The sequence below is a fragment of the Eptesicus fuscus genome, chromosome 15 (genome assembly GCF_027574615.1).
Source record: "Eptesicus fuscus isolate TK198812 chromosome 15, DD_ASM_mEF_20220401, whole genome shotgun sequence".
Taxonomy (NCBI): domain Eukaryota; kingdom Metazoa; phylum Chordata; class Mammalia; order Chiroptera; family Vespertilionidae; genus Eptesicus; species Eptesicus fuscus.
Genome location: NC_072487.1, coordinates 17,499,152 through 17,513,555, shown reverse-complemented (window position 1 = coordinate 17,513,555; position 14,404 = coordinate 17,499,152). Strand labels below are relative to the sequence as shown.

Below are 14,404 nucleotides of genomic sequence, written 5' to 3'. Positions count from 1 at the left end.
GAATCACAGATTTTTTAAAAAATGTATTCAGATTAGGCAAATATTTTATTGTAAATCATAGAAGTCCAATATATTCAATGTGTCAGTGTTTGCATTTTATTGTCTGATGGTGTAAACTTTTATTACTTTTCTATAAAACATTGTTTCTATTGGTTTTTGGTGATTTTCTTACTATATCATTAGTTCTTTACATGGATCTGGAATTGTACCTAATATGATGATTACAGGTTAACATTTAGTTAATCTGAAAATGAATAGTTTTTTTTTAATTATTTTTAATAGTCTTTTGACATTATAGAGCACTGAATCTAGCTGATTTTTTAAATCTTGACATGTAAAGGACAAAGAAAAGATTTACATGATGCTTTAGTATTGTCTTCTCTATCATTTCAGATAAGACCAGAAATCAGTCCTCCCGACGATCTGGATGAAGATGAAGATGAGGAGGGTGATGAAAAGGATGTGGATCTTTCGATTCCTGGCCCTTGCTATCTCAAACTGTTGCCGCTCACCTCGCCTTTGGTGTTACCAGGTGACTTATTTACTTAATGGCAGGGAAGCTAGCATTTTCCAGTGATTTTTACCTATCTGATTAATTGTGTTCTTTTGTGATGTGTACATATTATAGCTTGCTTTAATCTTACATACTCATTTTCTATCTGAAATGCAAAATGCCTCCATCTGTTCCATAGGACTGCTTGAGGTAGTATGGCATTCAAAATATACTGAATATGTTAGACTTGAATAAAATTGAACTGGAAAACTAGTTTAAAAACCATTTTTACTAAGAAATTAAAATGTATTTCAAGTGCTAAATTTATTCTGTAAGATAAGTTTGCAGTGGGACTTTTAAGTCACTGATTCAAATAACTGTTTATTGTTATAGAAGGTAAGTGAAAAGATTATTATAATCCTCCAAGATTTACTGGCTAGTATCATCATTATAAATTTATTCTAAAGAGAATTATTCCAAAGATGGTACCAATATTCAAGAACTGGAAATGAATGCCTTTAAAAGTAGATCAAATTGCATGGTCATTTAGTTTCAACATAAACTTTACAGAATTTTGGCATTTTAAAAACTATTTTAATTATTTCTAATTATTCTAATTCAGTATTAGCTAACATTTTGCTGACCATGCATTATATGTCCTGTCCCAATTCTAGTTTGAATGTTCATAAATGTATAAATTTCTCAAAATTAAGTTCAATAAACACAAGATATGTCATCTTATCTTCACAATCGTAATCTCACTAGCCTGTAATGTTGAAAGATTTTTCCTTGGTTTCCTACCACGTGGAGATTCCTGAGGAATTCAGCCAAGTAAATATTATTAATTTCTAGACAAAGCTCCCGTCTCAAATCCCCACCTCCTTTCATTAGAGAAAGCTGGATGGTACAACTTAGACAAAGAGCTCACCCTTCCTTTTCTCCTGATGCCCAGAACAAGCCTTAAAGACTAGTCTCCTGTCCTCTCCTATCCTTCCCCACTTCCTACCTCAGGGCTCTTCAGAGGCTGGGACTTTTCTTGCAGTTAATAGTGAGTCAAAGAAGTAAAAAGCCTGCAGTTATCAAAGTGCCTCTTGTATCCTAAAATCGCCTTAGGATGTTGTTCCCTCTTACATGGGACACGCACACACACACACACACACACCTCACCCCCACCCCGGGCTTGTGGTGGGAGAAGAAGGGAGAAGACATTGGTTGCCAAGCTGTGCTGTTGTGTCTGACCTCCCAGTCTGCACAGAACTGTGGTGGCCATTAAGTGGCTCCTCTGTATGCTTTGTCTTTGATTATTGTTAGTGCCTTTCCTTGAGAAAGAAGGGAAGACTTGAGATTAGCAATCGTATCTACTTGAGAAAATTCAATACTTAGAATCAGGTGGGTAATCTAGATGCTGCCTGTATCTGGCAAGCCATGTCAGCATGGCAGAGTTCCTCATTGTTCTGTGCCTCACTTTTCCTGGGATTACTCAGAAAGCAAACAAGCAAACAAAACACCCCGGAAAGAGCACCAGCCGCAGGAGTATATGCCCTACAGGGTCCAGGGCGGATGATTTATATTAGGTCTCTAGGTGCAGTTACTAGGTGGAAAGGCAGATCACACTGAATAAGCGAATCCTGGCCCTTTTCTCCTCTTACTTTCTTTCAAGTAAACACAAATGCAATTGCAGAGTAAATTCAATAATTTGCATTATTTTGATAGGGGTGTTACTGGTACCTATTAATTTTTTTTAATTTTTTGAAATAATTTTAGACTTACAAGAAGTCACAAAAACAGTTTAGAAAGTATCTGTGTATTTTTACCCACCTGATCCAATTGCTAACAGCACACAAAGCCTTAGTTCATTATTAAAACCAAGAATTTCACATTGGTACGATATTATTAACTATAGAATTGTTCAGATTTTACCAGGTTTTTTTCATACATTATATAAACTTTTGGGATTAGCTTTTTTTCTCACTCAACCTGTTTTTAATCCATCCAAATACTTGCCTGTATGGATTGTTCTTTTTTATTACTGAGTAGTATTTCATTGTAGGATGTACTGCATGCAGTTTGTTTATCCACTCACCTGTTGAAAGACATTTGGGTTGTTTTAAAATTTTATATCTAACACTGCAACTTACATATTTTCAGCTCTTTTCAAATTCTCACCTGGTCAAAGACGGCACAACTCAATGACAATGGAAAAAATCCTAGTTGCTAGCTTAGTGACTGGGGAAGACAATGTCTTTTATATCAGTTGCAGTCATGGTATCTTACCCTCATTTACACTATTCTCAGGGCTGGAGTTATTTTTAGAATCCTTCGTCCTCTGAAGAGCTTGCCAAGTAGACAAATTCCCATTCCCGGGTTAGTCTATTGCACATGTGTACTTATCTCTTGACGTGTATCAGCTTTTGCCAGAATAGGACCCTTCGGGGCAAGCATGACATTACTCCTCTCATCATAGCACTAGTGTCCTCACACACGATGATCCTGGCTACATTCTGAACAGCTGTACTCACACTCTTCTAGCTTGAAGCAGTCATGCATGTGCATGTGAACGCAGGTATTGGGGTGTACGGCCTGCATTTGGATGTTCCTCGTCCCTGTCATTCAGATGATGTATGGATTAGGGTCTTGACAGGAAAGTCGCATTCGGATGGAATAACAGAGTTTAATAAAGAGACTATTTGCAGTTATGTTATCAAAGTTAAAGGAAAATCACAAGCAATGGTGAATCATCCCAGAGTGGGATGATGTCCCTGAGCTAGCAGGTGTAAGGGGAGGTTAGCAGTTAGGAGAAGGAGAGTCATAAATAGGGGAGCCAGGCCTTCGTAAGAGGCATGCAGGCCAACGGTAGCAGTCCTGTAGGTGGGTATCTGGGGGATACATGCCTGACCGCACAGTGTGTCCACCCTCTGACCTCCTGCCAGTGTTTCCCATTGGATGCCAGAGGACAAGGGAGCCTGGTGATGCAGTTGTTAAAGGTCATTCTTCCAGGGCACAGAGCAGGGTGAGCGGGTGGAGGATGGGTCTGGAAGGGTAAATGTAAAGTATCCCATACAGTGTTCTCTGTGCTTTGAATGGAGAAATTTGGTTGCATCTTGAAGTGTATAGCATTGACAGAGCTAGGCACATAATAGATGCTCCAGTGAGCACTTTCCCTTTAATTTAATCACATCTTTTAAAGAGGACTTTTAGATCTATTCAGAGTGAAATTCCAGTTTTATTGGGTGGATCCTTGCTTTTTGTTCCTGTAATAAGAGGCACCTGCAGTAGTCTCCATTTTTGTTTTCCCTATGACTTGTTTAGTTTAAATGTTTTTGTTTCTGCATTGGGCAACCTCTAGTGGTTCTTAGGGAAATAACACTTGAATACAAACCTGCAGTTTTATCAAGTATTTTGTTTGGCATCTACTGTCTTTTGGTCCCACATTTCTGTGTTACCTTATAATAAGTAAACATGTCAAGCAATAAAGATCTTGGTCTTAATTAGGACCACTGCGAAGAAATAATGAACCAATATTTTGCTTTTTAATAATTGTACTGGTATTGCTACAGATGATTAAACTTCTGATAATATCGGAGGTTTTGATGTCATTCTAAGCGCAGTGAAAAACCATTGGACGATGTTAGGGAGGGGATGACACAAATTCTGGCTTGAATAGATGATGGTTTGTAGGGGTAGAAACCAAGAAATCCGTTTTTAAATTAGTCCAGATGAGGGAGAGAGAAGACAATGACTGGGCAAGTAGCAGTGAAAATGGAGAGAAATGGGTGGATTTGGGATATATTTAGAAGTTTGATGTAGAAGCACTTGCTGGTGGAGTACGTATCAGGAGTGTGGGAATGAGAAAAGTCAAGAATGACAACGTTCTTAAGCTTTAGCAACTGAGTGCCCTGGTCTGACTTGGGGAAGAATAAAAAGGGATGGGAATCAAGAGTTCTCTTTTTGCTTTGTGAAATTTGGCCTGAAATAGGCTAAGTTGCTGCTGCTATTGTGGTGGTGGTATGTGTGAGTTAAGACATGATTTCACTTATCTGTGGAATCTAACGAACACAGCAAACTGGTAAATAAAATAGAACCAGAAGCATGGAAACATGGAACAGACTGGAGAATCTCAGAGGAAAGGTAGGGGCAGGAAGACATTAAACAAAGAATTTATATGCATATATGCATTGCTCATGGACACAGACCATAGGGTGGTTGAGGCCTGGGATGGGGTGGGAGCCAGGTTGCGGGGGTGGGGGGGGGCAAAGGGGAAAATGGGGGCCGCATCTGTAATATTCTCAACAATAAAGATTTTTTTAAAAAAGAATGAGTGTTTCTCTTCTAGCATTCTGTAATACTCTACTTTTAATTTCCTTTTATCTCTTTCAGCTTTGGAGGAATTTTTTACATCGCTCATGAAGCAAGAAATGGTGAATATGCCCCGTGGGGTATATCACTTGGCATTAAAAGGAGGTGCCCGCTCAGACCAAGGAAAGACTGTAGCAGGAATCCCCAACTTTATATTGAAAATGTATGAAACAAACAAGCAACCAGGTTTGAAACCTGGCCTTGCAGGTGAGCACAGTACACAGTATCCAGGTACAAGTTTTTAATGCATTGTTTTAGCTTCCATTTCCAGGCCGGCTGGAGTAGGGCATGGGAGGGCATTGCTGCTGCTGCTAACATGTAGGCACAGCTGGATAAATGGCAAGAATACCTCACATTTTAAAGGCACCAAAGAACTGTAGAAGCAAAGATGGATAGATAGACAAAACAATCCAGAAGAGGAGAACATTTTAGGGTTGTCCTCATCCCCAAGGAGGATAGTCAGACTCTGGTTGTGAGCTAGGTTTGGGGGTTGGCCAGGAAGAGGCCTGCTGGAGGCTAGAGAAACAGTGGAGCTATTAGTGGTTCCATGGATGAGGGTGCTGTGATGGTTAAATTTGTGTGTCTTGGTTGGGCTAAGAGATGCGGATAGCTGCTGAGACATTAGTTTTGGGTGTGTCTGGGAGTGTGCTCAGAAGAGGTTAGCTTTGAATCAGTAAACTGAGTAAAGAAGATCGCCAGGGTGTCCAGGCCCGAATGGAACAGAAAAACAACAGAAGGGTGAATTTGCTCTTTGCTTGAATGGGTGCATCCATCTCCTGCGCCTGGACATTGGCACTCCTGGTTCTCAGGCTCTGGGACTCGGACTGAATTATTCCTCTGGCTTCCCTGGTTCTCCAGCTCTCGGGTATATATTTCTTATTCGTTCTGTTTCTCTGAAGACCCTGACTAATATAGGAGACAAATTGGAGATTTTCCTCAGAAGATATTTGCTGAATTTTGAGTTTGCACTGAAAGTTAAAGCAGTAGGCCGATGCTTCTGAAAGGCACCGTGAAATCTCCTTCAGTCTTGTGCTTAGGAGACAAGGAGCAGCTAGGAGAGTGGGTCTGAAACAAAGCACAAGAGCAGGGGATTGGTCCTGGAGAGGGACGGCGCTTTTCACCTGAGCTCATTTACTGGCCTGGCCTGGGCTGGAGGCGGAACTTCAGGCTTGACCTTAACAAGAGGCTGGTGCAGGAGGCAGAGAAACCAGCAGAGACCTTGACATTTGTGTGGTGTCTGAGTGACAAAACGGGAGACTTGAGGAACCTCAAACACAGCCCGTTTCTCCCTTCAGGATGATATTTGCCCAAATTTGGAACTTGAAGGGATGGGAGAGTTAGAGGTGAGCCAGAAACCTCTGAGGACAGACCTGGATCTCTCACAATTATTCCATCCTGAGGAGTCCTATTAGGCTGTCAATGGGAAGTCGTGGGGAGTCCTGCCCTCGGAACAGGGCTGAGCCAGACATGGACTGGGATCTACCGGAGTGTAGTTATTGTACTAACCCAGTCCAATCCCCAATTTGGTTGAGAAGATCAGTGCTTCCCTATCAGCTTAACAGAGGAGAGGAGTTTAGCATCATTTAGACTAAAATCTCTGTGGTTCTTTTATTCACTGTCTAGTATACAATGAAAAAGTACTAGACATATGAAAAAGGAAGAAGCTAGAAATGAAGGGGACATTTCAAGGAGATAACCAAGTCACCCTATTAAGAAAATGTCACTATCCTAGTCAGTGCACACAAAATAGCATAGCTTCAAGATATCTGATAAAAATTAGCAGAACTAAAAGATGAAATAGGCCTGCAGTAAAGATGGAAACTTTAAAACATCTTTTTCAATAGCTTGATGAATAAGGAGACAAACTGTATAAGTTTACAAACTATCTGAATAACACTGTGAACAAACTTGACTTAATTGACAAAGAATAGTGATAGAATTCCTATGCTTTTCAACAGTGCATGGGAAACTTACTAAAATGACCATATGACAAACCATAAGCATCAACAAATTTCAAAATACTGAAGTCTTTAAGAGTCTGTCCTCTGATGACAATGGGATTAAGCTAAACATAAACACCCCAAAAATAACTAACTAGAATGTCTCCAGTAGCCTAGAAATTGAATAGTACACATATAAATAATCCAAGGATTAAACTAAATATCAAAATGGAAATCAGCAAATATTTTAAACTGAATGATAATGAAAATAAGCCATATCCCAACTGCTAAAACAGTGTTAGAAGGAAATTTATACTTTCAGTGACTATATTCGAAAACAAAAAAGGAAAATAATGACTTGAGCTTCTATCTCAAGAAGCTTTGAAAAGAACAGCAAAATAAATTTAAAGAAAGGAAAGAAGTAATAAGAAGAAAAATTAATGCATTAGAAAACATAAAATAAAGAAAATGAGCAAAGCCAAAGTTGGTTCTTTGAAAAGCTTAACAAAATGATAAAGCCAGTGTAAGTTTGGATAATAAATTAGAGAAATATAGATATGAGGAATAACAAAGAAGATACCACTTCAGAGCCTATAGCATTCAAAAAGATAAAGAATTTATAAAGAACCTTAGCCAGTAAATTTCACAGTTTAGATAAGGTGTGGAAATTTATTGAAGTATAAGTTTACAAAACTGACAGGGGGATAAATAGACTATGAATAGTTAGATAATGTATTAAAGAAATCGAACCTCTACCAACCTTCCCACTGATACTGAATAAGAACCATGGTGCACGTGGCATCCTTGGTGAATTCTTCCCCAAAATTGAGGGAGCAGTAGCAGTGATATTTGTATTTGATACGCTCTAACGGAGAGTAGGAAAAAAAGAGCTATGAGATCGGCATACTTTTTATACCAAAATCTGACGAGTGCAAGAAGGGAATATTACAAACCCATCTTTTCTATAAACATAGTTAAAAAAAATTGAACTCAGCAATAGATACAAAAGATAATACATAACAATTAAATGGGGTTAATTTGCTGTTTAAAATGTAATTCATTATATTAATAGAAAAAGGTAGAGCAATCTTCAAATTATAGCAATAGATACAGAAAATATCTTGGAAAAAATTACCTTCTACTCATGATATAAAAAAAACCTCATATTAAACTTTGAATAGAAGGGAACTTTTTTTATTCTGATGAAGAACATCTACAATGCCATTGTTGTACTTAGTACTCAGATACGGAGATTGGGGGAAAGATATGGATGTTTATTAGCATCACTGTTGTTCAGTATCGTAATGGAGGGCATAGCTAGTGTGATAAGCCACAAAAAAAAAAAGGCAATAAGGATTAGAAAGGAAGAAATAAAATAGTCATTATGTGCAGATGACATGATTGTATACATAGAAAATTCAAATTTATCTACATATTAGGGTTAATAAATGAATTCAGCAAGATTAATTAATGCATATATACAAAAGTCAACATATAAAAATCAGTGATAATTGAAAAAGGTTTTTAAAAATTAAAGAAATAAGTCACTAAGAAAATTCCAAAAAAACAGTGATATTTTATATACCATAACAAAAAATAAATAAAATTTGAAAACACAATCATTTATAGTAGCATCAAAAAATATCAATTACCCAAAGTAAATTTATCAAAAAGTGTGTAAAACCCTTATGCTGGAAGCTATAGACATTATGGATAAAAATTTTAAAAATCCTAACAAATGGAATGATATACAATGTCTATGGACTTGAAAACTGTGTTGTAAAAATGTTAATTTTCTTTAAATTGATATGTAGATTCAACCCAATCCAGATCAGTATCCCGGTAGGTTGTGTTTTTTTTTCCTTTGAAACTGACAAACAGATTCTAAAATTTGTGTGAAAATGATAGCCAAGGTAATCTTAGAGAATCAAAACAAAGTAGGAGGATTTACATTTCCAGATGTCAAGACTTTTTATGAAACCACAATAATTGACAGTGTGGGATTGGTGCAAGGATAGACAAACAGACCAATGGAAGAATATTGCAGACCCACATAAGAGGACCACAGATTATTACAAAGGTAATATCTGTGGCCCTCTGACACTGCAGAGCTGTGGAGAAAAGGAATCTTTATCACAAATGGTTCTGTAATGAAGAGCTCCAGTTATAAAAATTGTGACAAATTATATTAAAATCAAGGACATGTGTTAATCAAAATATACCTTGAAGAGAGAGAAAAGGCAAGCCACAAAATGCAAGAGAGTATTATACATGTGTCTGATAAAGAGCTCATATCTAGCAGATATAATGAATTTTTGCAAATTAATAAAAAGACAATCAGAAAACAGTAAAATGAATTGAACACACCCTTCGAAATGAGAGTATTTAAGTGTTCAGTGAGCATATGAGTAAACGATCAACTTAGTCATCAGAGAGATACAAATTAAAACCTAAATAAGATACCACCACATATTTAACAGATTGGCTAAAATGAAAAAAAGAGTGCAGGTATGAGGAAAAACTTGTCCACTTGTGTAGGTATAAAATAAGGAACCCTTGTTTTATAAGGATTCAGAAATATATGCAAGCACTTCTCTTTAATTGAAATTTATTTTTAAAAGCTTAATAGAATCTCTAAAGTAACAGTTTATAAAATTTAAAGTGTCATTAATTGCAAATTTATTCACTTATTTACAAATGAGTAAAGCTTGTAAATTAGTGATAGTTTAAATATAACTTTTATGTCTTCTATTTTTTCCTTTCCTTAGACACCAGTAGCCAAATATAATTTGCTTTTCAAAATCTTTTAATTCGTGCCCTAACCGATTTGGCTCAGTGGATAGAGCGTCAGCCTGTGGACTCAAGGGTCCCAGGTTCGATTCCGATCAAGGGCATGTACCTTGGTTGCGGGTACATCCCCAGTAGGGGCTGTGCAAGAGGCAGCTGATCGATGTTTCTCTCTCATCGATATTTCTAACTCTCTATCCTCTCCCTTCCTCTCTGTAAAAAAATCAATAAAATATATTTTAAAAAATCTTTTAATTCGTAAATATCTCTATGCAGATTGATTAAATATTGACTACTGGGAATCTAACTGATGAAATTTTTTTCATAAGAAATGTTTTTATGTTTTCTTTAAGGGGGTATGTTATTTTGTTATGATGTTTCAATGTACCAGAGTAAAGATGGCAAACCTTTGAATCGACTGATGGCCAGTAGAGGGCGAAGTTTCAAGCAGACCTCCCTTGCTCTGGTGCATGAGGTAGGTGCCTTCCCACACCCTAACAGGTTCTTCTTTCCTATTTGTTTTGGGATTTTCCTCCTTACTTTATGCTCATGAAATGTAGTGTCTATTTGGAAATAATTTTTCTCTTTATCATAATTAACTTAAGATGTTTTTAAAGGTAAGCAAAATAGCTGACTCACTAAAATATTTTGATATGTTTCTGAGAGAAACTGGCCTGCTTCCCCTATGGCTTAACCTAAAATTTGAGAAAAGAATCTAGGAATTTGGTTTATTTCATCAGTGTTTAACTTCCATTGTAAAGAATAAAAACTAATTTATTATTTAAAGAAATTATCTTGAGTGTTTCTTAATTCTAATCTTTTGCAAGTATGTAGGGCACCAGTATTTATATTTTTGAAGGTCAGGGAATTAAACGTAAATAAACATGTTTAGGTAAAAAGAAAAAAAACGTTGGTTTTAGTGTTCATTTAGGCTACCCTTTAAAAATAAAGCTATGTGATGTCATTACATGATTTGCATGAAATCGGGTCATTACAAATTATAGCAACACCTGCGGGAAGTGGAAAGCTGGGGAATACTTGCGAAATGTGTGGGTTTGTTTTTTAAAATTTTTCTGGCAGTGCTCATTCAAGTGTATATAAATGAAAATATATGAATGAATAACAAAATATCACAGCAAAGCTGTTTATCTAATATATATGTAATTTATATATCAGCTATAAATAAAAACATATAAATTATTTTATAAAAAGTTAGTGGGGGGTTAGGAGCGGGATGGAAGGGGTTAATGGGGAACATAGGGGTATCAGTAAGACATTCAACAATAAACATAAATAAAAAGTTAATGGAGATTATGTAAAAATGATTAGGGCTTCTATACTATGTTTGTATTAAATCTTATATTGATGCACAATTTATAAATCTTGGTAACATTAATTTGGTTTGATTATATTCTGAGTGTATACCAGTGAGCACCAGTGAGCGAAAGTGGTTTTTAAAGACCCATCTTTATCTTATACCACTTAGAATTCTGTGAATATTTGGTTCAGAACCATTTTTGTCTAATACAGTGTCTTTATTTAACTAAGGAGGGAAGAAAGATCTAGGAAGATCAGTGTTTCTCTAGGAAGAAGAAAAGTTTAATGTTATGAAAGAGGGAGAAACAGGTGATTTCTGGATATGTTTTCCCTAGCATCTTACTAGTTGGTGTAGAGATGGGAGAAATTTGGTACCTTTTTGTGTTTTTAAGCTGTGCACTTAGTTATTTGAAGGATAATAAAAGTATTGAATATTACTGGACAGCTGATTTTAAATCAGAACAAAAACAAGAAAAAGTGTGAATGTGAAATAATAATAGGTATTAACCAGCTCAGGTACTTTAAAAATTGCTATGATATATTAATTCATTTAATATCTAGTACATCAACACTGTGAGATTGGTGCTGTTAATGTGCTAGAAACCACAGAGCTAGTAAGTAAAAGAGCCTGGAAATTGAACCCAGACCGAATCACTCCATGGTTCTTGAACTACCTCATACCCTCCCAGGTTAAGCAGAGAGCATTTACTAGTAAAAACACCTTTGAGTCAAGATGATCCTGGTATTTCCTCACTCTTCTTGCTTCTGTTCCTTTCATTGTTGCAGTCCATTTGATAGTTTTCTAGCCTAAGTTTCTTCAAACTCTGCTTTGCTTTCCATCACTACTTTATTCTGAGTCTTTTTGTTTAAAAAAAAAAAACAACTGTCATGAATGTTTCAGTTTGTTTACTGGATTCAGTAATTAATTCATCCATTGATGGATCTTTGGGTTGTTTCCAGTTTGGGGCAGTTATGATTAAAGCTGCTATAAACATTCTCATACAGGATATGTGGGTAGTGGTTTCCCTTTTGTGTTTCCTTAATGACTATTGATGTTGAGCATCTTTTTGTATATTTGTCATTCATACCTTTCCTTCCCTGAGGTGTCTTAATTCTTACCCATCTTTAATTAGGTTTTTTTTTTATATATTCTGGATATAACTTATTAGAAATGTGTTTTGCACATGTTGTTGTTTTTTTACCTAATCTGTAACTGTTTTGTTTTTTATTTGCCTAACAATGTCTTTTGGTGGGCAGATTTTTAGTTTTGAAGAATTCCAGTTTATCAAGTTGTTCTTTTTATGGTTCTTGCTATTTGTCTAACCCAAAGTCTCAAAGATTTTTTTCTATTACATATTTTTTATTTTAAAAAAACGAGGTATAATTCATATGTACCATAAAATGCACCTACTTCAAGTGTACAATTCAGTGGTTTCAATATATTTACAGTTATCACCACAATCAATTATAGAATATTTTCAGCACACCAAAAAGAAACTTTGTACCCATTAGTGGTCATTCTCCATTTTCCTCAATTTCCAGCCTGTAGCAACCACTAATCCACTTTCTGTCTCTATAGATCTACCTGTTTTTGACATTTCATATAAAGGGAATTATATAACATGTGTTCTTTTTGCCTTTTTTTTTACTTAGCATAATGCTTTCAAGTTTTATATATACTGTTGCATGTATCAGTACTTCATAACTTTTATGGCTGAATAATATTTCATTATGTGAATATGCTATAGATAGTTTATCCATTAATCACTTGATGGATCTTCTATATTTTCTTGTAGACGTTTTATACTTTAAGGTTTACATTTTAGCCTATGATCTACTTGAGTTAATTTTTCCTAAGGTGTGAGCTACATTTGTTGAACATGCCATCCTTCATCTTGGCACCTTGTCAATAATCATTTGTCCATATATGTGTGGGGCTATATCTGTACTCAATCTTATTCCTTTGATCTATGTGTGTATATTATCATCAAAACCACACAAGTTAATTACTATTGCTTTATAATAAATCTTAAAATCAAGTAATGTGACTCTTCCAATTATTTTGTTTTGCTTTTAAATTTGACTTAGGCCCTTTACTTTCCCATATAAATTTTAAATCAGCTTTGAGAAACCACAAAAATCCCTGCTGTAATTTTGATTGGAAATGCATTGAATTTGTAGATCTATTTGGGCTCTCTCAAATTGACATCTTAACAATATTGAGTCTTTCATCCCATGCACAAGATATATCTTTGATTATTTCAGGTCAGTGTTCTGTTGTTACAAATCTTGCAATTATTTTGATAAATTTTATAAATAGTGCATATCCTAAGTATTTTGGTGCTAATGCAATTCTACTTTTTTTGTGTGTTAATTTCTGACTACTTACTATTAGTATATAAACATATAATTGATACTTTTCTATGACCTTACTAAACTCACTTATGTAGTCTTGTAGTTTCTTTGTAGGTTCTTTTTGTTTTACATTGTAATAATGCCTGTGAATAGAGATGGTCTTGATTTCTTTCTGATTTGTATTTCTTTCTTTCTTCCTTTTTTTTTTTTTTTCCCTAATTGATCTGTGTAGGGCCTTCCAGTACAATGTTGAATGGGAGTAGTGAGAGCAGACATTTTTGTGCAGTCTTTGGGTGAAAGCATTTACTGTCTGAACATTAAATATGGTGTTAGTATAGAGTGTTTGTCAATATTCTTTATTGGGTGGACAGAGTTTCCTTGTACCCCTAAATTGCTGAGAGTTGGTTCCCGTCCCACTCACAAATGGATTTGAGTTTTGTAAAATGTTTTTTTTTCACATCTTTTGAGATTATTGTATACTTTTTTAGTTTGTTAATATGAGAAATTATTTTGATAAATTTTCTATTGTGAACCAAACCTGCATTGCTGGGATAAACTCTACTTGATCATATGTATTATCCTACTTATACATTGCTGAATTTGATTTGCTAATAATATTTTGTTAGGAACTTTTGAATTTATGCTCATGAGGTATCTTGTTGTATAGTATCCTTGAAATATCTTTGGTGTATTGTCAGGGTAATGCTATCCTAATAAATAATTCTGTTAATGTTTGGTAGAATATTCCAGTGAAACCATCTAGGCTTAGAGATTTCTTTAGGAATGTTTGTGACTACAAATTTAATTTATTTAATATATGAGACTATGTATTCATTCTATCCATTGATCCACCTATCCATTCATATCTATCCATCTATCCACCCATCCCTACTAGTCCTGAAAGAGGATTTGGGTGGCACAGCATACACGACAATTAGTGTCTGTCTGCTTTTTAAAGCGTAAACCTCATAAAATCAGGGAGCTATTTTTTTGGTCACATGTAGCTCTTGTGCTGGCATTGGTGCCACATGGTAGACACTTCATAAATGTTGCATTAATGGATGTGTGTTGTATTTTATGTGTGCATTTAGTGGCATAGCTTCCTTTCCCCAGAAATGTTATTAAATTGGTGATGAATCTAATAATTGTTGAAGAC

The 14,404-nt window shown here is 35.5% G+C and overlaps 1 protein-coding gene across 1 annotated transcript in view; it reads left to right on the top strand.

Moving 5' to 3' along the window:
• Positions 1 to 14,404, top strand: part of FOCAD (focadhesin) — a 243,842-nt gene that overhangs the window by 139,863 nt on the left and 89,575 nt on the right. Inside the window, exons 18-20 of the mRNA XM_008145042.3 lie at positions 394 to 532; positions 4,871 to 5,056; positions 9,930 to 10,051. Coding sequence (XP_008143264.2) covers positions 394 to 532; positions 4,871 to 5,056; positions 9,930 to 10,051 — 447 coding nt within the window. The remainder of the gene's footprint in view (positions 1 to 393; positions 533 to 4,870; positions 5,057 to 9,929; positions 10,052 to 14,404) is intronic.